The sequence below is a fragment of the Aristolochia californica genome, unplaced genomic scaffold (assembly GCF_029961685.1).
Source record: "Aristolochia californica isolate CCGP_79_NKW_82.1479 unplaced genomic scaffold, dmAriCali1.0.hap1 SCAF_2, whole genome shotgun sequence".
Taxonomy (NCBI): domain Eukaryota; kingdom Viridiplantae; phylum Streptophyta; class Magnoliopsida; order Piperales; family Aristolochiaceae; genus Aristolochia; species Aristolochia californica.
The window spans coordinates 42,789,488-42,815,344 of NW_027181881.1; the positions used below are offsets into that span (position 1 = coordinate 42,789,488).

Genomic DNA, 25,857 nt, shown 5'->3' on the forward strand with positions numbered 1-25,857 from the left:
GTGAAAGAAAGAGAGGGAGAGAGAGCTCGGACTACACAAGAGGATATTGAGAGAGTTGGAATACATTGTTGGATGTCGTGTTCTTCCGCTCAATTAAGCCTATTTATAAGCTTTGTGAAAGGTTACAATCAAAGTACAAACTAACTCTATCTATCTCTAAGTCTCCTATTCAGTTAAGTCTATCTATTTTCTAAATGTTAGAATCCAAGCCTAATTGAAAAATTACAATAAGGACTCAATCAGAGAACATTTCTATTGTGATTAGTGGTTTCATAAACGTCTTCAAATTCTAAAACCATTTGAATTTCAAATTTTTTTTTTTTTTAAAAGTTCAATTTATTATCGCTTTCGATGACACGTACCGTATCTTTTGAACTTGAACCTACTCCAATTGGCTTTTTGCAACCCATAGCAGTCCTTAGCGAACAAGTCTTAAACTTAAGACTTTATGTATAGGTTTTGAGAAAACCATACAATTAAGTGTTGGTCCTACATATGAGTTCAATAAGGTTAACTTAGAGTGACGAATTTATCTACTTTTGATGATATCAAAACTTAAACTAGTGAACTAATGTTGTAAATCAAATATTTTACGAAGAAGAAATTCACGCTGCCTTCAAGAGACACACACACAAGGTCTATGAGGAATACTGGTTAAATTAACACAAATGATCGCAAGCCAAAGGAAGAAAAAGTCATCTTAAAAAAACACTTATAAAATTAGAGATCAAGCATCTTGAAATTCTTAAGAACTCTAACCATATAAGAGGGTACCCAACCATTTTCCAAATCTTGGGTAGAATTGTTAGTTGGACCGCTAGAGCATCAAAGTTTTTCTAAAGTCATATTTTAAAATGTTATAATTTTTTTTAGAAATGGTTAATCTCTCATATTTGGCTTTTCCCATGCTTAAAACCTAATTACATACTTTGCCAAAAAGTAATAAAAATTTTAGCACAATGCACAAGTGATTATCCTTTATAGTGCATAATTCATTATCCAAAATGCTGCAAGGTAGGATTATAAAGTATGATTGATCATCCAAAATATTGTAAGCCAGGTTCATAAAGCATAATTGACCGTTGTTTATAAAACATGATCAATCATTGACATTTGTAAACTTTTTAAAACACATGATTGATGCCTAATCAATCATTAGGCCACAGGGACTAAAAAAAATAGTCGTTCAAGCACAATAATTGATTATTGGAAAGGTATGATTTTTTTGTCTAACAGTCTAAAATGACTTGTTTTGCTTCCAAGCTTTTATATTGAGAACATAAGTATGTCCCAAGCCATTCAATGAGATATTATTAAAAAACATAAGCCTTCTACAAAGAATTTTGTGTGAAAAATTTTTAGTTTTGCCCTTGCATGAGAATAAACTCACATTTTCCATATTTTTCAAAATCTTTGCATTCAATCTCAGCATTCCTAGTTTTCTCAAGCTCTAGACATTTGATTTCTTGTGTTTAAAGGTTGGGAAGTTTGGTTCTCAATAGGAGTTAGTTATCTCTCTAAAGAAACGTGTAAGCTTTTTATTTTCACTTTTGCATTTTCATTTTTTTTAAAAAAAATTAAGGGTTTTCTAAAACATTGAAATCTAGAAGGATTTGCAATCTATAGCTAAGAATTTAAAAAAGGGAGTTCACACTGAAGTTAGAATCTAGTGATAGAAAATCTCTTAGGGAGAGACTAGGAATAGTGTAATTAGGTATTGCATTTGGCATAAAGAGAGCCAAAATCTCTTTGTATTTTTCAAGCAAGAAGTAGATAGTGAACTTTCTTGAGCAGTAGTTCTTGGTTGCTAAATATCATTAGAGGAACATCCAAAATAAGAAATTTTGGCCTCCTTTGCGGTTATGTGCATTTATTTTTAATTTTATTTAATTCTTTTTAAACGCTCATTAAACATCTAAATTTGATTTTACTCTGAATTCAACCTTGTTGACTGAGCGCTGACTCCCTTATTGATTTTGATAATAACAAAATTTAACTGAGCTAGCAATTGTAATTCTAGTATTTCAAATATATTTTCTTCAAGAGACACAAAATTCTAAGGTCTAAGTAATGAATCGAAAAAACTCAAACTCCATGGAACATCAAAGTACTCTTGAAGAAGCACCCTCATAAAAGAAGAAAAAAATTGAAGACTAGAGTTTAAAAAATATTGAGAAATGTCAAAACTCTGTTTATGTAAGAGAGTAACCCAATTCTTCCAAAACTTGAGGTACAATGTAAATTTTGGAGTTATAGGACATATTTTGCATTCAAACATATTTTTATCAAAGCATATAAACATTTCACACATGTTAGAATTACTTAGGATCACAAATTCCCATGTTTCAAAAATTTACATTGGGAACTACAATGGAATGATTGATCAACATTTGCCAATGATCAATCGACTAAAAGTGCACAAGCCAAAAATACAAAGCATGATTGATCAACATATGTTGATTGATTGATCATCTAGATCATGGCCAAATTGTCGTATAAAACACGAGCGAGCAACCCAAGTGGACTAATCGATCAATACTATCCAGGCAAACGCAAAATCATGTTGATTGATTGATCATCCAAAATATAGCCAAATTGTGGTATAAAACACGATCGAGCAACCCAAGTGGACTAATTGATCAATACTATCTAGGCAACACAAAATCATGTTGATTGATTGATCATCCAGAACATGGCCAAATCGTGGTATAAAGCATGATCGAGCAACCCAAGTGGACTATTCGATCAATATTATCCAGGCAATGCAAAATCATGTTGATTGAATGATCAATTTTCAGAGACTAATCCATCATACAGAGCTTTGCCAACCAGGGACATAAAGCATAATCTATCATACTTGTTATACACTGCCAGTAGGAGTTATGACTGATAGATCATAGCATGTACATTGATTGATCAACTTAAAATGTCAAATCCAATGGAAAGATATTGATCAATCATACCATTAATAAATAAGTTACTTTCTGTCATAAATATAGTCATTACACACGATTGATCGATCATTCACTGTACACTAATCGATCAATGTAAAATCATTTTTTTGTAAACAGGTAAAAAATGACTAGTTTGGTTTAGGAACTTATAAATACTCAGACCAAACCTCCCATTGAAAACTTAATGAACTTTTATTGGTATACCTACTTCAATTTATTCTCAATCATTTGGAAATCATTCCCAAATTCTATTTTGAGAAAGAGAGTCATACTTTGCAAAACTTTGTCACTCCTTTCTCCTTCTAACTCGTATTCATAATTAATCAAACTCATATCTACTCCATTGTGTGTCAAAGGCTAGAAGCTTAGAAGTCTCAAGGAGAATGGCAAGGGTGTAACTTTTACCTTTATTTGTAATTTTTCATTTTCTAGTAGGTTCATCTAGAACCTTGATAAATATAGAAAGAAAGGCCGGCTAGAGCTGGAATCTAGCTAAATTTATTAGGGAGATTAAGTTGTAACAATGTATTTGAGCATACACATGGCTCGAAGGAGTGTCAAAATCTCTTTATTGTAATTCTAAGCTAATAGAGTGATTATCAATGAAATTTTCCAAGCACGGGTTTTTGGGGCGATAAATACCAATAAAGGAACATCGATAACAAAACTTTGGTGTTCAATTATGTTGTATCGAATTTGTCTATTTATTTATATTTTTTATTTATCTGAAATTTGGGAGGCAAATTTAAGAATTTCTCTTTTATGTCTTCTTCCATTCATAACAATTAATCATTCTTTAGCTAACAACGTTTATAATAAATCCATATTTCATTGATAAATTCCTTCACTAAATTAGTGTATTTCTCTAAGCAAGAGGAACATAATACAAATAATTGTGACTTTTTTCAAATTTAATTTAATTTAATTTTTATTATATAATTACTCAAAATTATATACTATTAATAAACTATATTTTTAATTAATTACATTTTTTTTTTACTTTCGTGCATCGCGCTGTGTTTCTATGAACCGCCTAGTTTACCAAACGATATGTCGTCGTCAGCTACCACTCCTTTTTTCTGGAATCTCTTGGCATTATGCGAGCGATGGGCAATGCTCCGGCGATCTGGTCCATCGATCGACTGAACTTCTCTGACTGTAGGAAGACAGTCAACATTCAACCACGTCGACAACAGCTCCCTGGACGGCTGGAGCGCAGCGAAAAGAGCTACTTCGCCTCTTCATAAGGAGTTCTGAAACTGCTTGATTGGAATTTTAGCCATGGAGGTGATGTCTCATGCCTCTTCTTTTCTCCTTCCTGCGCTTCCTTCGAACGATGACCCCGGCGTAACGTATGCGTTGGTCCTGCTTAACCAACGCCTACCTCGATTCACTCCTCTTCTATGGCAGCGTTGTATTTTTCGTCGTCTACTCTTCTTATTTTTGGTTTTTGTTTCCTGATTTTACTTGAAACTTTGAGCTGAATTGTTTGGGCTGGTGCTGTATGTAGAGCAGCACAGCTACGTCTGTGCGCCGACGGAGGAGCTAATCGCGTATATGATGAAATGCCTGAGATTTTGCGGGACGAGGATGAATCGGAAGTTCGACGCAGGTTACGTTTTTTTTTTTTTTGCTTGCTTTATTAGTGACTTCTGAATCTTCGTTCTTCAGTTTCGCTTCCCAAATCTATAGAAATTCGTAGAAAGGAAGAAGCTGGAAATTGACAAGAAGGGAAGCTGTGGATAAGAGTAGTGGATCCTTTGCCTTTGGTTTCTTTAGTTCTTAAGTGTTGCTTCCTGGTTGACGGGTTCTTGTTTTGGGTCTCTTAATTGTTTACCTTTATCGTTTTGGGTTGTTTTGGATTCTTAATTGTTTTGGTTGTTTACGTTAACTTTGTTAATATAATCTCTTTGATCTTAAAGAATAAAATAAAATAGACACTTTAGTATCAATTGTTGTCTTGGTTTTGTTTGATTCTGTTTATTTAATGCTTCACTCAGATATCTGCAAAAAAAAAAGAGAGAGAGACAGAAGCTCAACTGTATATTTGTTCATGTGCATGTTCCAGGTTCAAGCCTGACGTAATCAAAGGAGACATGGACTCGATTAGATCTGATGTAAAGGAATTTTATGTGAATTTGGTAAGTTTGCCAATTAGGTGAGCATCCAAATGGATGCCAGAGCATATTGCATCAAGTTTGTTCCTTACTTTCTTACTTCTAGTATATGGTTTGACTGGTAACTGTAACAGATTCTCAAAATTTTTACTAGCTTTAGTGCCTCTTACTAGCAGTTACTAGTTCTAGGAGGTTGTTTTATGAGCAGTGACATTTTTACTGAATGGATCAGGATGCTGTGTATTTACTTTCATTCTTAGTGTAACCATAAGGCAGTATTATATAAAAGGCATGTACTTGAGATTGGTCTTAAACGCTATATGTAGGCTTATAGTCTTATATTTTCTTTCTGTGATTTTGCATGAAATTTCCCAAGATACAGGTATGCTCTCTGTTTTATCATATAATATATTTTACTTTACTATCCTATATAAGCTTAAGATTTATATTGTCTCTACTCAATTCAGGGAACCAGGATAGCAAATGAAGCACATGATCAGGACACAACAGACTTACACAAATGTATTGCTTATATCCGAGATAGCACGCCAGAAGTGAACAAAAATAGTGTAAGTGGCTACACAAGCTATCAAAAATTGGAGTTGCATGTTCCTTAGTAATTTCCTTTTGTTAGTCTCTGTTCTGATTCTTGTTTTGTTTGTTAAAATATGTGAATAAATGTGTGTACATCTTCTTTGAAAACCATAATGTGGTTCTAAACAAACTCTTTTCTTTTATTCTCTATGATGACTGCTCTCTCTTGTTTCTGTGGATGCTTACAACTGCAGTTGAACATTCTTGTTGCTGGAGCACTGGGAGGGAGGTTTGATCATGAAATTGGGAATCTCAATGTTCTTTACAAATTTTCAAACATTCGAATCATTCTCCTGTCTGATGACTGCTTGATCCAACTTCTTCCAAAAACTCATCATCATGAGATTCATATCCAGTCTTCAGTTGAGGGCCCTCACTGTGGTCTCATTCCGGTTGGTGCACCATCCGCATGTACCACTACTACTGGTCTGCAATGGGATCTCAGTAAGTAAATCACATTGGGAAATTAGCAGTGATCTGAATTCAGTTCTGCACTGCTGTGTCAAAAAACCTCTTTCAGTCGTATATTCAATTCGCTTTCCACTTTACAGTTTACAGGATTTATACAAAATTACTTACATAGATTACAGGATTTCCTCCTGTATCTCTGGGAGGATAAATCAGAGGATTTCCTCCTCTGATTGCTGGACATTTGACTAATTAGAATTTGACCAAGAAGACCTACAAACTCTTTGAGTTAACTAGTTTCTACTTTAATCGAGCAGTTTCACTTTACCCAATGTGGAGAGTAGTGGTGTTTTAACTGTCTTCTGCTCATTTTGTTGCAGCTGACATGGAGATGAGTTTTGGTGGTCTGATTAGTACCTCAAACATAGTGAATGAGGAGAAGATTACTGTACGATCAGATTCTGATCTCTTGTGGACGATATCCATCCGAAAGGCCAGATAAGATGATACTTTGGATATCCTTTATTGGATTTTGACCAGCTCTTATTTTTTTCAGGTAAGGGAGAAAAATTCACTTGCATCTGTTTGTGAATTCTTGCTGAATAGAGGAATGAATGTCTTCTTTTTTATGTAAATAAAATCATTAAAGATTGAATAATTTATGATATTGCTTTGAACTTGGAGGCTCAGCATTAATTTTTTTCTCAAAGGAAGGTTTTGTTGTATTTAGCAAAGTTTAGTCATGGCACTGCCAAATTCCTCGTAGCAACTGCGATATCAAGAGGACTCCAAGTGGGCGTTATTTCGCACATCTATGATGGATAACTTTTAGGGTATGTTTGGAACCATGGAAAATAAAGAAAAAAAAATGAATTTGATCATTATCTTATTTTTACTAATTATTTTTGGGAATAAGGTCAAATTATCATTTTCATTTCTTTTCTTGGCGTTCCAAATAAACCCTTGAGAGAAACAAGATTTTCATAGTCCTTTTATGTATATTATTAAATAACATTCTCTAAATAAATAGGGATCTTTTTCTCACACTCACATGGAGAGGGTGAAAATTATAAGGAGAACCAGGGCATTATATATGAAATAACATTTATTAATATTATTCTAGTGAATAGATAATATGCAGGTAAATAGGTAAATGAATGAGTAAATAGGTGTTTTGCTTTTTTATTTTTAAAGGGCAAATCCCGAACCTTTCGAATAATCCATCAAAATTGCGGCGATATCCAAAGTTGGCCAACCGTTTGAGTAACAAGTATTCTAGATTGGGTTTGGGACTTGCTCTTTTGATTCTTGGTTAAGACAAATGATGTACTTAACAAGTTTTGATCCATTTTAACAAGGTTTAAGTTTGGGAGCAAAGGTATTTGAAAGCTCATTCTTCAAGTACCCTTTCTTTTTTAATATTCACCCAAGGTTTGCTAGTGATCTCGGCTATTACTTTAGTAGCTTGGTACTCAAAACAATAAACTGTCAAGAAGGGTGCAATTTATTTAACATGTATTTTACGCAAAATTTTAAATATAAATTGGAGTTCAAACCCAACTCGAGTTTGAGCTCGAATTCAATTAAAATTTTTGGGCTCGAGTTCAAAGTATTCAAATCAAACCCAACTCAAACAAAAAAAAAAGTGACACAATTTATTATTTTGCACATGATGTATGTATGACACATGAGGGGATCATCTTAAGGAGGCAATATAGCACATTTTACTTAAACTTGCATGTTGAATACTATAACATAGGTTAAGAGGCCATGATACTAAGTGTTGTGTTTTTTATTTTATGCCCAAAAGCTATCCTGTATGAAGAAAATACAAGAAAATCATATAATTTTCCAGGTAAGGCCAAAAGACTATATGAAATTTTTTTGAATAAGTATTTGACAATTGATGCTGTAATATTCAACACAAGACAATTTTTCATGATAATTGATATTTTCATGATAATTTTTTTATTTGATAATTAGTTTAAAACTAATTAGATGGTGGAAAATATTTTGCTCTTATTATTTGTTGGTGGTAATGTTAAAGAAATAAAGGAGGACGGACTCAGTTCAGTCACCGTTGGCTGCACCTAATTTTTCGTATTTGTAATGGAGGGATTTTACTTTCTTCACTTCGCTGAATATCCAGGTTTCAGGTGGAAAGGAGAGCTCCAACCCCCCTCCTCCTATGGGAGGGGTCGCGATCGAGGATCACTACCATGAAAAGGATTTCCCTCACTCTAAAGGTGGCATTCATTTTCTCTCTCTCGCTCGCGGTCACTTCTTCTCCTTCTTCTATTGTTTTCCCCAGATTCTCGTCTCCCTTGTCGGTTAAAGCCTCTAGCCCCCAGAAAGCGGCTGCCGATCTTCTTGGTCTGCTTGGTAGCAGGGAGCAAGCTTCCAGGATTAATCCCAAAGAAGCGAAGGACTTCAAATCCTGTCTACGGTTTCTCGTACCTTTTTCTCCGACTTCGTACAATCAGCAATTTCGTAAAGTTCCATTTGGTAGGAGAGATCTTCTCGCCTTGGATGTTCGTAGGACGAAGAGAGAGGAAGACGAGATGGTGTGGTGGCCTCCGCTTTCGGTGATGGAGCTCGCGCGGCTGGCTGTTGATTCTGGTGGGGATCCGGCTGCCATACACAGAGCCCTTGATCCAACTATGTTGCCTGTGAGTTTGATTTTCTCTCATTTCCAAGTTCTAATAAGTGTTGATTTACATCTGAGCTTTGTTTCTTCCTCGATCTTAATTAGTAGCAACAGTATACATTCATTCCAGAAGCATAAAATTCATTACCGTAACTACCTTATGGATAACCACATTGGATTGCAATCGGCTTCTATGATTGAAGTGCCATCACATTGGATTACAAGATTCTTACATCTTCGTTACCAGTTTAAGGCATCGCATAGATTCATCCCTGGAACGCGAGGCTTATTGATTTTACGATGAACTCGGAAGCAAAAACACTAGGGATTTGAACTTATGCGAATTCTAATTTCTAAATATGGTCTTCCAAAGTAGGAATAAGATTATGAGTGAAAAATTGACTGTCCCATTCTACGAGCTGCATGATGATCATGTTGCCCTGATACTAATATTCCTTTCAGTTCCAAAAGGAGTCAAGTAATGCCCCCTTTACCTATTGACCTGGAAGTTTGATTTTCTAATTTTATGTCCATCTATAAGATTTCATAATTAAGTTTAAGGTTTGCCATACGCGCAAAAAATTGTTTTGTTGCTGAGGTTGGCATTGCCAATATCCACAGAGCCAGTACTACTATGTTTACCTGCAAACAATTTTGAAAGATTTTCAATTTGTTGATTTAGCTTATCTTAGTTTAGGTACTAATAGTGATTCTTAAACGTGTAGATTTTTCAGTTTGTTGATTTAGGTTATCTTGGTTTTCATAGTAATACTGACATATCTAATACCCATTGCACCTACTAACTTGGTTTTCTAAACCAGGAATTTCAAATTCTTAATCTGTTGTCTCGTGATTCAAAAGTTAGAATTTTCACTTGTGAATGTTTCAAAACCGTGAATAATGAAGGTTGTTGATATTGGGAGTTCGTATGCCATATATGCACACCATATTATTCTGCATTTCTATCCTTATCTGTTTTTCACTAGCATCTATCAATTTTGCTGACTGGATTGTTGATTGTAGTAGGTACCTGATGTAGAAGGATGCAAGGAGGACGGTTGTGGGCTTACCAGGACTCCATATGGAAGGCGCTTCATAAACAGAGTTTGTGTGCCATAACCCTATGGTTTTCTTCATACTGGAATTAATGGGGTCTTTGTTGCTTTGCCAAAGTCTTGACTCTTCTACAATTTTTTGGAACAGGAATTGAATTCATATCTTGCCTTCTTATTTGAAACTATCGCTACCCGTGGCCCTTCAGTTGGGTTGAATGTATCATTAACTCGATATGACTTATTTCATGGTCATCTCTTCCTTGCCGCCGATTCTGGAAGACTTGGTATATTGTGAGTGTAAACTTCCCTTCTGATGTGACATAAATAAATGAGTTTGAGGAGCTGCTCCTAATTTGATTGAGACAATGTTGTCATCTGATGAATGGATATTTTGTTCCTGTGCAACCAATTGTTGATTTGCGATTTACTAGCTCTAACAATACAAAGTCTGCATACTGCCAGTGCAGTCCTAGAAAGAGAGAAAGGTTTTATACTGGCTGTTGGTCCGTCTTACACGAGCCTATTCCCTACTGTGGATTAGGGTTTAGTGAAATATTAATTTGCTAAGGATTCATAGCTAATTTGAATTTGATGATGGTGGTAATGATGGTAATGCTTGTAGTCAACTTTTTATTACAATATATAGGTTCCAAATTTTGAACGTCCTTCTCAGTTGCCTGCTGACTTAACTCTAATGTTCTGGCTTCATATTTGTACTTTTTTGTAGAATGAAAAGCATATATGCATCTTGACTCACATTTATATCAACAAAATGTAAGTAAGAATTTTTTTTTTTTTGTATCCTCATAAAAAATTCCAACTGTTGCTTCATATGATTTTCTGCTTCTTGTATTTGTAGTTTCAATAATATATTCTGGTTGGTTCATCATCAGTTATACAGTGTGCTATGCTTTGATAGAAGTTATTCTGCATAGTCCCAAATATGTTGACTAAGGCTTATTATTTGCTCAAACAGAGAAATCCTATTTGTCAAATCTTGATATCCGTGTTTTAATGTGCCACTTTTGCGTGATTTATTGTATAGAAAAATAGCTTCTATGTTAGATATTTGATCCCTGGTATTGATGTACAGTAGATAACTAACTCAACTCTTTCAGGTTCCACTCAAAAGAGTACCCAGCATATGACTGTGAAACATTCCCCTACAACATGGGCTACTGCCAAAAAGGTTGCTTATGCTTGGATTTCTTTCACGGCCTTTGATTAGTTTCTTCCTCAGCATTATCACCTATGGTTTGATTTGTGGGGCCAAAATATTTCAGGCTTTAGCTTCATTTGTTCTGAGAATAATGGGAGCTAGGAGTTTTAAAAAAAATTCTACTATTTATTTTGTTTCAGGATCTAACATGAGATATGATGATTCAATAAATTTGCGAAATATCCTTTGGCTGGCTCCCTTACCCAGTAATACTACCAAAGCATGGTTGGCACCAGGTATATCATTCATTCTCTACCATTTTTGCACTAAGAAGTTAATTGAGACATGTTCTTCTACAGTAACATATCCTGATTTGAGTTTTTCATCTCTTGAAAGCATGTAACTTCAGTTTTTTGCTCAGGTGTGCTTGTCGTTCTAGATGCCCGTCCAGAAGGAATTATTTACAAAGAAATGGTGCCTGAATATGTTGACCTTGTCCGGACCATCTATGAAGGTTGGTGTAGCTTCACGAGCTATAACTATTTTTTCTTATTATTTTTTGGTCTGAACTACCTGAGGACTAATGGACACTAATCTGGTGATTTGCAGATGATTTTGGTGAGGTTGCAGTCGATGTTAACTACTTCAATTTATCAGTAATGAGCCTTGGTGATAAGATATTCATCTGTTGAAACTCTTATGCTGGCACGTAAATTTTGATTGTACCAAACATCAATCTTCTTATTCTGAAAATCGAGATATAAACAAGCTCCATATTCCCAGTGCTCTTCGAGGCCAATGATGCAGGCAAGGTAAAAGCTCCAATTTTTAATTTAGTTGTCCAAAAATTGGGAGAAGCGAGTTGGAATTCAAGAGCTGTTGCATTAGACTACAAGAACGTCTCCTCTCCCCCAAATGATTTTATTAACTTGACAAACAATACGAGGTAGGTCTATCCACTTATTTCTTCCAACAGGAACTCTCCATCCACGTAAATTCCTTTCAAGTAACAGTGCTTACATTTACAAAAGAGTTGAATAAATTACAATTATTGTACAAAGCAATCAGCTAGAATTAGAATAATCGCGGCACAAATGAATCTCACTGCAAATTTAAAAAAAAATTAAAAAAAAATCTATGTTAGTTGTATCTGCTATAAAAACTCAAGAGACAACGAGGAGATTGTTCTCATAGCCATTAGTGTCTACGATGGGCCGCAGCGGATCAACTCTCCAAACTCCATCCACAATGAACTTAATCTGCAAATACAAACCAGTGAAAGGGTATCCATCCTACAGAAATGCTACCTTGAATCGACCATAACTAGAAGCAAATGCAACTCACCTCATAATGACCTGGATACAACATGAGGTTCAAGAAAAATATGCCAGAATTTGATCTTTCCATCCTTCTCTGCAATGTCCCACAAATAGAACCTGACCCACGTTAGAAATGCAGAATCTACTGAAGAAAGAAAAAATCCTGCTTAAAATAAACTACCTCTGAAGCTCTCACTGATAAAGAAGAAAAGATCCTGCTTAAAATGAACTACCTCTGAAGCTCTCACTGATGAAGAAAAGGGTCATTGGATTCATTAAGAAACCAATATTATCATGGATTGACCATAAGGTACATAACGATATTCAACAACATGACCACGTTGGGATCTTACCAGCACCACAACCATCATTGGTATACACTAATAATTGTGGAGATGTCCCAAAAGTGGCACACATCCCCACATGTTTGGTGTTTGTTAACATAAATAATGCACCGAAGGTTAGAGCAAGGAAAGAGTCCACCTAGTTTCGGCCCTTCAATTTGGGGGCTATCAGCCCTACATTAACATGGTATTGCAGCAGGGTGTAAGTGTTGTTAGGAGGAGATTAAAGATCCTATGCTTATTCAGTGCAAAGACCAACTTTAACATGCCATAAAAGCGGGGTGTCCTTTCTATTTGGCCCAATTGTGCCCAGTTTAATTTGTACCTCCCTTGTGTTTTAGACCTCTCATGCTTGTTACATGTTAGTTTAGGCCTGGAAGTGAGGAGCCAGTGGAAATAATCCCACTTATGTTAAGAGTAAGGCCTCCTACCCTCAACTAATCCTATTGAAATCCAACTTTAACATGATATTAGAGATAGCCCAAGCCTGTGTTTGAGTTCTATGTGACCTCTATGTGTTCACTATGAACCTAATACCTACATCCTCTACATCTTGAGCCAAGTTTCTATTTAGGCTTAGAATGAGGGAGTAGTGGTAGTAAAAAGAATGTCTCTAAGTCTACAGTCAGATAATAATCCCATAACAGTTTAGGCTTGAAGATGTCATATGCTAATTAGTTGGGAAAAAGGCCTCCTAACTTTGACTAGTCATTTTGGAAGGAACTAGCTCAACTTTAACAATGTTATACCATGAGTTATATAAGAAACCTAGGCTCCATCACCTGACCCAACCCATTTCACGTTTGTCCCGTCATACTTTGGAGGATTTTAACAGTTGAATTAGAAGTACATATTACCAGGAAGCAGTACTGACTTTCTGGCGTTCCATATCAAATTAGCATGTTTAAGTGGCACCATGAAACTATAATTATTAGTAGTTGATTGAAAGTGCTGCTGGAAAGATATAAAACAAGGTCCATACATTGAATCTGCATAACTCAGTTTGTGCTTGTCTCTTAGAGGGGCCTTAATTTGCAGCATTCCAAAGGAATCAATCAAAGTAGAGCTGCTAATAGTCAACCCAGTCTCAAGAATTCAGTCGGCATTCCAGTTCTTTTCCTTTTTTTGGTTGGGAAGAAAAAGTCAACATACCAGTTTGTATGATATAACACAATAGGAAACTTTTACCAGAAAAAAAAAACTGTCTCATAAACCATGAGATAATATTTACAGTAAAGAAGTGAAAGCCCCCAAAAAACAGAATGAGCTCTGACAACCAAAATCCAGATTTAATCACATTTTAGTAACAGAGACCAACTTTAAAGCAAAAAGAACTAACGAATACCCACTCAACACCAGTTGGGAAGTCCGGAATGCTTACCAGCATGACCTTACACAAAAGAATATCTTGTGAAAAAAAAAAAAAAAGTGGATTCCAAGAGATCAAACCTGACTAGTCCAGCCATCAAAAGATCCAGCCAACAAAACCTCGGATGCTGAATTGGGCCAAACTATGCATGCAGTCCTCAACAGACTTAAAGCCTTTTGAGCATTATCAATCTTTTTCTGTTTCTCTTCTACTGCTCTCTGTGCTTCTCTGCAGACAGAAGTCAGAAATATTATTATGGCAAAAGTGAGTTAAATTGTTTGTGATACAAAGGCGAGCATACATTATCTCCAGTGCAATCTTGCCTTCCAGTACTGCTAACTTTGCACGTGTGGACCTCAATTGGTTTTGAGTTTTTATGACCTCAGTTTGCTGGTACTCCAAAGCATCAGAAAGTGCTTCCAGATCTTCTGGATAGTTTCCTTGAACCTGACAAAGAAGATTTCATATAAAATCAGGAATAGATGCTATTCATGAAAGTTCTCCACAAGCAAAAGATAAAAAAGCTTTATAATACAAATTTGAATATGTTGAGCCTCATTAAAATCTAAAGGTTGATCGAGCTTACTTCTAGCAATAAGCTTACTGAGCAAACAGTTAAACCAAAATACCGCTACAGCCTATAAAGTGCCGAGGAAGGTATAATGTAGGGCTACCCATTCCCCGCCATTTATGCACATGGGGGGGGGGGGGTGTAGCTTGCCCATAGAGAAAGCAAGGGCGGGGCAGAGCTACCCCTTCCCACACTTTTCCTATGATGGGGGGAGCCCCCCCCCCCCCCTTCCCCAATTTCGTTGATGCATGGGAAGAAATTCCCTATGCAATCATGGCCAAGCTTACGGGGCCAAGTCATCCAGTTCACCGATTGAACCGGCAAATCTAGCCCGGCTAGCTGCGTTTTGACCCAGTTTCAGGTCTTCCAGTGTTTTGACCAGGTGGAGGGTCTGGGTCAGGTTGAACCTGGTCCAACCAGCCAGCCCAGGTCAGAAAGAAAGTCAAAGTTTGTCAACAATTCTGCAGCCTTTTAAATTCAGCCAAAGATCTACCAGTTGCCAGTAATCGAAAAAATAAGCATGTAATGATCAACGTGAGACTAACCTAGATTTTCCAGCGACTGACCGGATGGATAACCTTGTAACAGCTAATACAAAATGTTGGGAAAAACCCTTAAAAGCTAGAGCTTGTTAGAAAATATTAAAAAATAGAGTATTCAAGGTATAGAAAGATCTATCTATCATACAATCTCATATGCAGCATTTACAATGTCTAATACTTGGTATTAGAAATAACAGACTACAAAGAAGCTGCAAAGTAAGGTCATCAAGTGATGATTCACTGTAGTTGTTGCTCTTTGTGGTTTATGCTAGGACTATAAGGAGGCTTCCACTCATTTAGTAGCAAGAAGGCCCAACCAAGTTTATATAACACATTTCCCATGGACTCCCCAGCTAATTTCATCAAGCAGTTGTGTATGGTTCTAAAGGCCATTTTTAGGCCCATAGAATTTTCGAAAGTATAAAAGAATAAGAAAGATCTGGACAAAAAGAAAGATGAATAGAGAACTTAAATTCTGCTCAAGGAAGAAAGAAAAGAGTTTGGCTGTTTGGTTAATGGATGGGTTAGAGTTCAAGAACTTGATATTTTGACTTTCATTTGTAAGTTTTTATTTAATTCGAGATATGAATTTATTTGATTTATTTTAATTGGGCCTTATTTAAATTAGTTTAAATTGGTTTCCTTTTATTTAGGTCATCAGTTTCTAGAAAATCATAGCATTTCAGTCTGCACAATTAATCGGTGTTTAGTAGCTATAGGAAGCATCATAAGTATTGTGACAGACAAGTTGATGAAGAAGAATTGGAGTTTTTAGGGAATTTTTTTGCACAGATTCGCTTATACCCTACGGTGAAGCTCTCTTGAAAGTGATATTTGAAAACAAGGTGTGATGCTTTCTTCTTTTTCTCCTTTCTCATCCTTTCTCTTAAATTGCTCATACATTCATAATTCTCTCCCCAACCTTTTTGCTCATTTTCAACCAAAACACCACCCTAAAAATTTCTCAAAACCATTGTACCAAATCAATACATCGAGATACTTCAGTGTGAATAATAGCATGAAATCTAAAATATTGTTTGTTTTTTCAATCTATGTCAACCTACCTTGTCCAATTCCAGTATCCCCATCACCTTTAATATTTCTTCTTTTTCTATTTTTTTCCTTTTCTTTTTAATACATTCGGATTATCACCAATATCTTGTGCAGGGCTGACCTAGTCTTTTAAACTGTACATTTTCCTAAACCATAAATACTTACAAAAGAAACGCCCAGCCCATTGGGTGGTCCATCAATTGGTAGGGGGATGATATGGCATGTACAATTTAAAATGTCAATGTATTTCTTTATTCTCCAGTTTCTAGATGTTTGTGAGGTGCCTAAGTTGAGTTTTTAAGTAAAAATCAAATTTTTATGCACTCATCATGTAATTGAATTCTTTGAAAACCTGAAGAGGTGTTCTTATCATCCTGTCTAGGTCCTTTTCTTAAACTTCTCAAAGTACACCATTTCCTGTACTGCATCATCAAGACAGTAATAGAAAGAAAATTTTACAATAGTGTGATGTCTCGAAGAGCTTCTCTCAGTGCAATGTATTTATTAACTTCTATAAAGAAACAAAGAATTGATTCAATCAATCTTATATTGCCATCATAGTTTCTTTCGGATGGTGCTGACTGCTATTTGTTTGTGACATCATGCAAGTACAAAAATTTTGAATTATTAACATTTGCTCAATCTTCATCTAGGAGTTGAACATGCTGGAGTTGCAAGCTTACAAGGAAATTGCCTTCAATCATATTACTTTCAAATAAATCCTTTGGTCCAAGATCTAGTAGTCCAAATTTAAGAGTATTGGCTCTGACATGCTTAACTGAATCTGAATTAATGAAAGATAAAAAATAAAAAAAATAACTATTTAGTTAAGTTGATCTGATTATGAAAGGCCAAGAAGGATCCGGTGATGCACCTTAGGTGAAGCAACAACATCTGTTTTCGACCTGAGTAAGTAAACTACAGAAGAAAGCTCTTGTTCCAAGTGCTGAAGACGGGAACGTATCTGCTGTTGAAAATTTTGCTTGTCCTCAATATCAATTTTTTTCCTTGAATCACTGGCTCCATATGAACCTTCAGCAGCCTCATATATCTTATCAGTCACATCACCAAAAGGACTGTGGTCCTCTGGCCTTTCCATTGCTGTATTCAGAGAAAAAAATTCAGCAGCAGCAGAATAAAGGAGCTCAAGACAGATTTTAGTTATACTAAAAACCTCAAAGTAAAAGGAAGCTACCTTCAAATTCAGCTACTGGATAGCCTGCCCTTTCAGAACTCCATCGTCTCCACATGTGTGATTCATGGGAGCTTTGTGTGGTACTATAGTCCAAGCAAGACCCAATTTGAAAATGTGCACATCCTGAATCATTGAACAAGTCTTCCCTGACTTTTAAGGATGTAGATTGATTGCTTGTACCCATGCCTGCAACTGTCTATTACAGGAAACAGATATTTAAGTATCAGGGTAATGTGAAACGAAAAGAATGTTTCTTTTGCTTTCTTTCACTTTTTTATGCACTGTTCAGAAAAAAAAAATAGAAACAACCAACATGTAACTATAAATGCAGTAACAAACGCATTATGATTTTACTAACAATGGAGGACAAGATAAACATAAGTGGCATCAGAAGTTTGGCCTTGGAGTTTTTTTTTTTTAAATGTTTATGTCTTGGATTTTAAAACTTATATCTGAATTGTTGAATTGAAGATATCAAATTGGAGTTTTTGGTTATACCTAAGAACAAAGAAACTTCCCTTTGTTAGATCACATTGCTATTTACCACTGACTGAAAAATGCTGCCATATAATAGAAAGTAGAACTTGTTTTTCTTGTGTTTTTAGATGTGAACATGTCAAGCTCAAAATAGAATCATAATTCACCTCATAAGAAAAGCACCTAACACTGGATAACGAAGGAGATAAATACAATGCCTAGATAATTCTAGTTAAAACCAAGAACCAAATAAAAACGTCAAACAGAAATGATACACAGTTATTCTTTATCAAGCAGTTTAAGGTGAACAACAAAAACTCGAATAAATTATAGCACTAAAATGAATAGTTTAAAACTTCAACTAAGGGGGGAAAAGGAAAAGGTCGGCCAGGCAACACACCACATTCAAAGGCAAGCGCAATTCATCTTCTTTCCGTCTTTGTCCCATGCCAAAAGATAGATTTCTTTCTTTCTCCAGTCCACTCAGTATCCCCTCGATTCCCGTGCCCTCCATTTCCATTTCACTTTCCCTACAGTAAGCCATAAGAAATTAACATTCAGTTTCCGTCAACAGAACACGACGAAAATAATCAAAATAAGCCAAAATCCGTTCTCTCTTTCCTTCCCCTCTGTCTCTAAAGGAAACAAAAAACACCCCCCCAAAAAAAAGAACTCAAAAGTTCAATCCCCGTCTCCACTTCCTCTTAATTACAGGAAATTTCAACCAAAAAGCAAAGGAAATGAACACTCTGTTCTCCATTTGCATTCCTCTACAAATGGACCCCAGCCTCAGTAACATCAGCAAGTAAACCACAGCGTAACAAAGACCAAAGAAAATAAGAAAACTTGAACAGGCAACATACGGTAATCTACCGGACGGAGCAGCAAGCTCGGAAGAACCATTCCTCCCATCCTCGCTTAATGTCTGCTGAAAATTCCTCTCATCGTTCTCGTTTTCCTCGTCCGAGCCCCATCCCAAAGCAAGCCAACCTCCCTCCTCCAGAATACCTTCCACCAAATCCATCCTCCCCGCAGCAATCAACTCATCCTTCGTAGGGAACCGCTCCGGGTAGGACGACTTGCTCATAAACTCAAAAATCTCCTCCTCCAAATAAATAACACTCCTGCTCTCCGACCCTTCCACATGGGTCTCCGACTCCCAAACCCGAGTCACCGCCAGCAAAGGACGGCAACTCCGAACAAGACGCAGAGAGAAGACCAACCGGGAGAGGCTAGGGTTTCTCGAACAGGATCTTCTGAGCTTCGAACTGGAGTTTTTGGGTAGGAGGAGAGAAGAATGCGAGGTGTTGGCAATCATTTTGCACCATATCCGAAACAGAAAGGGTGAGATTTGAGAAGGAATTTTGAAAGCGGGAATGAAGGCGAAGAAGGGAATATCAGATTAATGATAAAAAAAACTTTAAAAAGCAGATTAATGTGATGTTGTGATGTTTCGGACAAGTGCCTTTACAGAGTCTGAAAATTTGCAATCTAAATTTTGCTACGAATCTCACTACAACTTAAGAATTCTGCTGTACTTTCTTTTTCTGCTTCTCTGCACTAAATTATCTCTTTATGACATCGATGCCAGAGCAGAATTGCTACTTCCTTCCCCCATTAAACCTGCTTCTCTTCACCAATGATCTAATTGTTCTATCAATAAAGTCATTTGAGGTGATTGCCCTTTTTTCCCACTATAAATTAAAATACTATATTTATAGTTTTTCACTTTTGCCTCTTTAACGTCAATGGCTTCGTGCTCTCTCCCCCTCTCGCTCTTTGAAAGCTTATGCCCAGAGGAAACCATAAAAAAAGTGCAAATAATTTTCTTTTTCATTTATGTTTGTATCGATAGAAAATCATAAGAAAAAAGTTTCGATCGAAAATTTCTAATTAATTAAATTTCTCTGGTGTTTGTACCAATTTTACCTCAATTCCTCTTTTGAATGTCCCACAAAAATGTTAAAAGAGATAGGATAATGAATTTCATAATACTCCAATAGAAGAGAATGAGGAAAATAAACCAAAAACAAAAAAAAAAGGTCAAAGAGCAGAAAGTTTTTTAAGAGATCATTTTTGGCTGTCACGAGGAAACAAGATGTCAGGAAAATCATTTCCCCTTAGAATATTTTTTTTATTAGAAACAATTTCCCTTTCACTAGTTTTCTTAAAATTTCTATAATAAAAAATAAAAATAATTATTTATAATATTATTGTATATATTATAAAAATAAAATATTTTTATAAATAATAAAAATAAGGTTAAAGTAAAAGGTAAATAATTAAGAATCATTAATAATTAAAAAAAATAGGTATCATCAATGCGATTGTGGTCGTAAAACGGCAACCAGACGGGAAGATACAGAGGAAAGACACTATGTAATTGGCCGCTAGGAGGAAAGAAATGGGAGAAAATTATAGATATTTCAGCGTTCCAAAATAGAATCATTGATTTTGAAAGTGATATTTTGTCTTTTTGCAAAATCCAATTAAATCTCAATAACGATTACAAATAAAGTATTTGATTTGAGTGTTGAACACAATAGTAGATTATTTATAGAGTTTTAAGATATAGTGTCTGTTTGGAACCCCTGGAAAAGAAAATGAGAAATTGACCATTATTATTCCTAAAATAAAGTTAATAAAAATGAGATAATGAATAAATTCTTCTTTTCACTAACTATTTTTTGGAATAATAATTATAAAAGGGGTTCGAAACAGACCCTTAAAGCATGAAAAAACCCACAAATTTTTGGGTCAGCATTGTTTCGATAGTTTTGACTCTATTCGAACAGTCTACTTCTTGGAACACTTTCAAGGTACTATTCAAATATTTCAACCATTGTGCGAATGATCCTTCCAACAAATTTCTACTCAGTGCATCATTTGAATATAGGGTGAGTGTTTCAATGGTTATATTTTTAGCATGTTTTTTTATGTACCATTTCAATGACTAGCCTATTGTTCAAATGATTCTTACTTTTCATGGTTTTTGTTTCATACACCATTCAAATACACTAGGAGAATATTGTTCAAATGCTCGGGCCACTTCAACCTTTCTACTTGGTGGACTGCTTGAATGGTTGGCACATTGTTCATATAGTTAGACTTCCACTTAGTGGTCAATATATTGACCATTTGAATATTCAACAATCTATTTGAACAGTTAATGTTGTGATTCTAAAATTTGTTCAAAGTTTTTTCACTTTAAGCTGTTAATTTTTATTATTTGTTATCATCAAAATTAGGTGGAGTGATACTAGCATCCTCCTAACATAATTATTATGTTTAGTTTTTTTTTTTGAGAGAATATATTAGATTTTACTACCATTGGAAGAGCTCCAAAATCAACACCTTTGTGACAGATCAATTTCAAGAATTAAAATGGGAAGAGTATAAAGCATAAAGAAGATGGGGATTTAATCCTTTTCATTAGAGGGTCGGCCACCTAGTGGCTGACACCATGTTTGATAATTTGTTGCTTAATTTTTATTACTCAAGAAAGTCATTTCGAATACAAAAAGAAAAAAAAAAAAAAAAAACACAAAACTTCAAACCCGTCCCTCATTGGATCTTTATCCCCACAACCCCATCTTCACCCCATCCCTACTAACTCGAGTTAAACCCAACCCATCCCTAATTTGTGTCTACCCTGTTCATATCCCTGCCTCATCCTCGTAGGTCAAGTTTGGGGAAACCCGTCTTCGACCTGAAACCCAACGGGTTTTTTCCCCTCTCCATCTTTGACTGAAGGGGTGAAACATAAAATCCAAATTTTGGTGTTCTTAAGTCGGGTCACATTGGGTTTCACATGGAACCCAACCCATGCCCAACCCTATGCCTAAATCCTCCCTCAAGGGCTAGGACAAAGGTCTACTAACATGCCTAACTAATACCAAATTAATAAAAAAAAAAAAATACAAATGAGCATGCCTCCTCTACCTTTGTAATACCAAAATAGACTTGACTCCTACTAACTTTTGTAGACCTAGTATCACAATACTTTGTGAAATAAGAAATGGACAAGAGTTACAATCCTCTTCCCTTTCGTTTAATAGTTTGCTTGTTCTTTTCTTCTCGCTGTCCGCCACTAAATGTGCACTTTCACTTAGTTCCTCAATCAATTCTACCTTCTTCTTGAACACACATGGCTATGAATTCGATTGCTTTTTCTGTGTTATAAGAAATCTTGAAAGTTCTATTACATGCCTATTAATCACATGACATCACATATATAAATAATCATAGATAAGTAATTTGAGACAAGCATTAATTTACATGGCATAAATTAAATATTAATTAATTTATCATGCTAAAATGTCTTAGTCATAAAAAATAAATTAAATTAAAATAGATATTTAAATTTGGACTAAGTAAAGTCTCTTAATGACTAAAATAGTTTCACTCATTAGGCTTAGAAGAACTTAATTAGGTCTTGTAATTAAATTTGAGTATTAATTAAACGAGTTTATCCTATCTTTAACTCAACAGTTCAAATTTACCTAAGTTTTCTTTTAGGCTTTAATGGGAGTTTTTTGTATCAAAAGAGTCGATTAAATACTAGCCCTTCTCTTCTTGAAAGAAAACTACAGTAGATTGACAGGAGTTCCTAAAGAAAAGAGCTGTCGGACCCATTGTAGCGTTGTTCTGGAGAAAAATGTTCAGATAGTTCATCCCTGAACGTTGCTTGTTACGGAATCCAAGTGGGATCCCTTGGACTGTAGAAGCAGGCGGTAACCCTAGACTCGAGCAAAGCTAATGCAGAGGAGCACTTGATGCACCTCGGCGCCTTATACTGGTTAATGGAACCCCCCTGGGTGATGACCAGATCCATCAATCCCTCAAAAGTGCCTTGCTCAACCAGACGTATTTCCAAAGGGCCGATGGAGTTATCGAACGCACGGCACCGTCTGTAGACGTAGTCAAGATTTTCCTCTACAGCTGCACAACACTCCTCTAGTATCTGTGGCTCCAGAGGGACCGCAACATCCATGGAAGTAGAAACGATCTCCCAGAAGAGTACGTAGTGTCCCGGTACAGTGGAGGTGTCTGCGTAGCTCGTGTACTCTGCAAGGAGGACGTTGTAAGGTTCCAAGAGTTTCTTGGCCGTGGAGATGCTCTTGTGGAGGTCTTCTTCGTTGGTCTTGTCATTGTCGATGCTTAGGATAACGTTGCGGCGGCAGATGAATCGGAATTGAGGGGCCCTATTGTGGAAACCCACCACCTGGAGCACGTCGCCGATGCGATACCTGTACAGACCTGCACAGGCAGAAATCGACGGGGACGCGGATTAGTTTTTGTCGTATGGAACCGTGTGAGAGCTTGCTTGCTGTGGTAAGGCATTTGTTTTTTCCAGAATAGAAGGCTTAATTACCGGCGAAGGTGGTGGCAACGAGCTCATAGTAGCGGCCGAGCTTGACGTTTACCAAGCTTACGAGCCTATCTTTGGAAACCTCTTCGTCTTGATTGTCGTGAGAATGGGCACCGTTCTCCAGCTCTATGAACTCGAAGTAGGCCATGTTTGGCAGCAGAGTATAGGCCACTTCCGAAGGACTGGATAAAGGCTTCAGGTTCACTCCGAAGTAGCATTCGGAGGATGCGTACATGGTGCACACCAATGGCAGCTTTCCGTCGGTGTAGAATTCAAGAGCCGTGATGTATTGCGACATGGATCCCGTCACTACCACCTCGACATACTGAGCCCTGGGCCACAGTTGCCCCAATATCCCATTCCAGGACACGCGATCGCAGATGGCCTCAATCTCGTCGGCGAGATCGGGATTTGGGGAGGTCAAGTAGTCGGACATGGCGGACCGGCAGCTGTGGTCGGTGATGGAGGAGTCTAGCTGTCCGGATCGAATGTCATCGCAGAAATAGGTCCAGTCGCGTTCGAGGAAAGTAATGGCCCGGAGAAAAGCGGACGCAAAGACGGCTCCAAGACGGAGAACCTGCTTTCGGTGAACGAGGCCTGCGAGAAGCTGGCAGTACATGCTCTGGCGGCTGTCAGTGCAGAGGATGGCCTGATCGGGGCTGGTTAAGTCGTTGAAAGGGTCTCTGGAACGACACTTGAAGTGCTTGCTCTTGTAGTAGCTTGTGAGGACCGGGCGAGCTGGCAGGCCGGAGGGCGTCGACATTTCTGCCTTGGCAAAGTACAGATACATGGCCTTCCCCTCGTCCAGACCAGGTACGTACCTGGAAATTTCCAGAAAATCAAAACGAAATCAAACTAGCGGTCGAAGAGGGAAGAAAGAAAGAAAATCAGAAAGAAAAAAGGCGATTTGTCATCTGTTGGCTGTATAGGTAGCAGAAAACAGAAACGGTGAGCCTTTGCGTTACACGGCATCTTCCACCAACGAAAAAAATCTCTCCCTCGACTCTCTTTGCATGAAAATAGAAACAGTGGAAGACAATGGAAGCTACGAGGCGAGCTAGTGGGGATGCTTTTCGTGTGTCCCACTTTGGAGAGCAGAGAGGCATCCCCTTTTCTAGTACATTTTCCGTCCTTACTGGTTCATGATCGGAATGATAAGGTTGTAAAGATATGTCCGGCGGTCCAGATCTTCTGCTATTGATGGCATCAGCCTCGGCTCTCCACCGGAAGTCCCAGAACTATCAACAAACATTTCATCAGCTTTCAGTACTCAAGCCACGAACATACGAATTTGCATTGATAACAACATGGGATACTATCCTGTCTGCAAAGCTCAGTGATTTGATAAAGAAATCTATTTAGAGAAACAGAGACAGGGAGAGGAACCTGATCAACATCTCTGTGATCGGGTGACCTGATATAAGAGCTGAATCTTCACCATTAGAGATCTTCTGTATGTAGGGGTGGATTTCTGAGTAAGTAATGACTGGAACGCGGCGTTTAAATACCCAAGTGTCTGTCGATCCACCGAGAAACTTGTTCAAGTACTCGGTGTCTCTATTTCTGCTTAAAATCTCCATGAGAATGTTTTCTTGGACCTCATCAGCGTTCTCAGTCATCTTCTCCAATTCCTTGAGGGCTTCCTCTCCTTTGTACTCCAATTTCTTCCCGTCCATTGCACCCGAAAAGCACTCTCTTCTCTCTCCGACACTGAAAGAAAGCAACACGACTGCGCCCCACACCACGGCAACGGTGGTTGCGTTAAGGGACGACAACCGGTTAGAATAATGGTTTGAAGCTCGGCGCAGCTCTTTATATAATGCTTACACAGGGTTAAAAGTCCGTCGACAAAAACCAGTTTTGACCTGGCCAGATTCTTTGAAGAAAGGTTGGCCCATTCGTATTGGCCGATGGATCTCGTTAATTAGACCTAGTCAAAACTGGCAGGAGCAAAATTGGGCAAAGAATCTTCTGGGCCCAATCAATCACCTAGCCCACTTAAATGGAATCTATCCACGCCCAAGATTGTACATAGAAGCACATATGATTTTTTTTTGGCTAATTCTACTACTTGCACCGTGCTGTCACTGGTTAAGTGAATTGGGCCAATTCAAAAATAATTGATCGAAGCTAAAAGGTACTTTGGATCCTTTGATTAGGTCCCGGCGAAAATCCGGGATTATTTTATCATATTTGTTATACACCTAGTTAATACTACCCAAAAGACCGGTTTGGTAAGTAGCGGAAAACCAAGTACTTACCCAAGACCATAACATGAGGCCTCCAATGTGGATCTACTTTCGATTTGGCGATCATTTCTATTACCAAAAGAAAATTAAACGACAAGAAAATCATTTTTATTGAATATGACAAAATTCCCTATACGCAGTTTCCTTGTGTTTGTACAATAGCGAAATGTAGTCTTTCTTGTTTGGATACATGTGGAAAATGAAAAAAAAAAATATTTTAAAATTTTGACGATTAATTTTTTTTGTCAAGTTTCTATTTCTTTTATTTTCTCCCAAAACTCCATTATTTTGTGAGAGAAATTTTATTATCTCTTATTTTATTTTCTCTTAATGATTATTTACTACCAAATAATAAAAATTAATTTTCTCTCCCATTTTCATTTATTTTCCATGGGTACCAAACAGACCCTAAAAGTAAGAGGAATCAAGAAGA

The 25,857-nt window shown here is 36.8% G+C and overlaps 4 protein-coding genes across 7 annotated transcripts; 2 read left to right on the forward strand and 2 right to left on the reverse strand.

The window, feature by feature from the left end:
- The first annotated feature begins 4,104 nt into the window (after positions 1-4,104).
- Positions 4,105-6,796, forward strand: LOC137956587 (thiamine pyrophosphokinase 1-like). 3 transcript variants are annotated; one of them, XM_068804130.1, is made up of 6 exons: positions 4,105-4,368; positions 4,470-4,566; positions 5,023-5,095; positions 5,539-5,640; positions 5,860-6,109; positions 6,454-6,796. In XM_068804130.1, exons 1-6 carry the CDS (start codon positions 4,236-4,238, stop codon positions 6,573-6,575), a joined length of 777 nt encoding a protein of 258 aa, XP_068660231.1. In that variant the 5' UTR covers positions 4,105-4,235; the 3' UTR covers positions 6,576-6,796. The 3 variants fall into 3 exon arrangements, with proteins under 3 accessions (XP_068660231.1, XP_068660235.1, XP_068660234.1); XM_068804134.1 differs by having other exon boundaries at positions 4,105-4,241; XM_068804133.1 differs by having other exon boundaries at positions 4,297-4,368; positions 4,465-4,566.
- A 1,401-nt stretch (positions 6,797-8,197) lies between these two features.
- Positions 8,198-11,882, forward strand: LOC137956507 (uncharacterized). 2 transcript variants are annotated; one of them, XM_068804030.1, is made up of 7 exons: positions 8,198-8,742; positions 9,747-9,824; positions 9,924-10,066; positions 10,894-10,964; positions 11,135-11,230; positions 11,374-11,448; positions 11,544-11,882. In XM_068804030.1, the coding sequence occupies exons 1-7, from the start codon at positions 8,293-8,295 to the stop codon at positions 11,624-11,626; spliced, it is 996 nt and encodes a 331-aa protein (XP_068660131.1). In that variant the 5' UTR covers positions 8,198-8,292; the 3' UTR covers positions 11,627-11,882. The 2 variants fall into 2 exon arrangements, with proteins under 2 accessions (XP_068660131.1, XP_068660130.1); XM_068804029.1 differs by having other exon boundaries at positions 8,199-8,742; positions 11,356-11,448.
- On the reverse strand, positions 11,837-19,457 carry LOC137956506 (protein PTST homolog 2, chloroplastic-like). The gene is made up of 8 exons (XM_068804028.1): positions 18,668-19,457; positions 18,205-18,334; positions 17,328-17,523; positions 17,007-17,233; positions 14,268-14,413; positions 14,047-14,194; positions 12,279-12,347; positions 11,837-12,193 (listed from the first exon to the last, which is right to left on the reverse strand). Exons 1-8 carry the CDS (start codon positions 19,120-19,122, stop codon positions 12,098-12,100), a joined length of 1,467 nt encoding a protein of 488 aa, XP_068660129.1. The 5' UTR covers positions 19,123-19,457; the 3' UTR covers positions 11,837-12,097.
- Positions 19,458-22,438: 2,981 nt separating this feature from the next.
- Positions 22,439-24,851, reverse strand: LOC137957244 (putative indole-3-acetic acid-amido synthetase GH3.9). Its single transcript, XM_068804990.1, has 4 exons — positions 24,562-24,851; positions 24,312-24,413; positions 23,179-23,996; positions 22,439-23,063 (listed from the first exon to the last, which is right to left on the reverse strand). Exons 1-4 carry the CDS (start codon positions 24,849-24,851, stop codon positions 22,495-22,497), a joined length of 1,779 nt encoding a protein of 592 aa, XP_068661091.1. The 3' UTR covers positions 22,439-22,494.
- Positions 24,852-25,857: the final 1,006 nt, after the last annotated feature.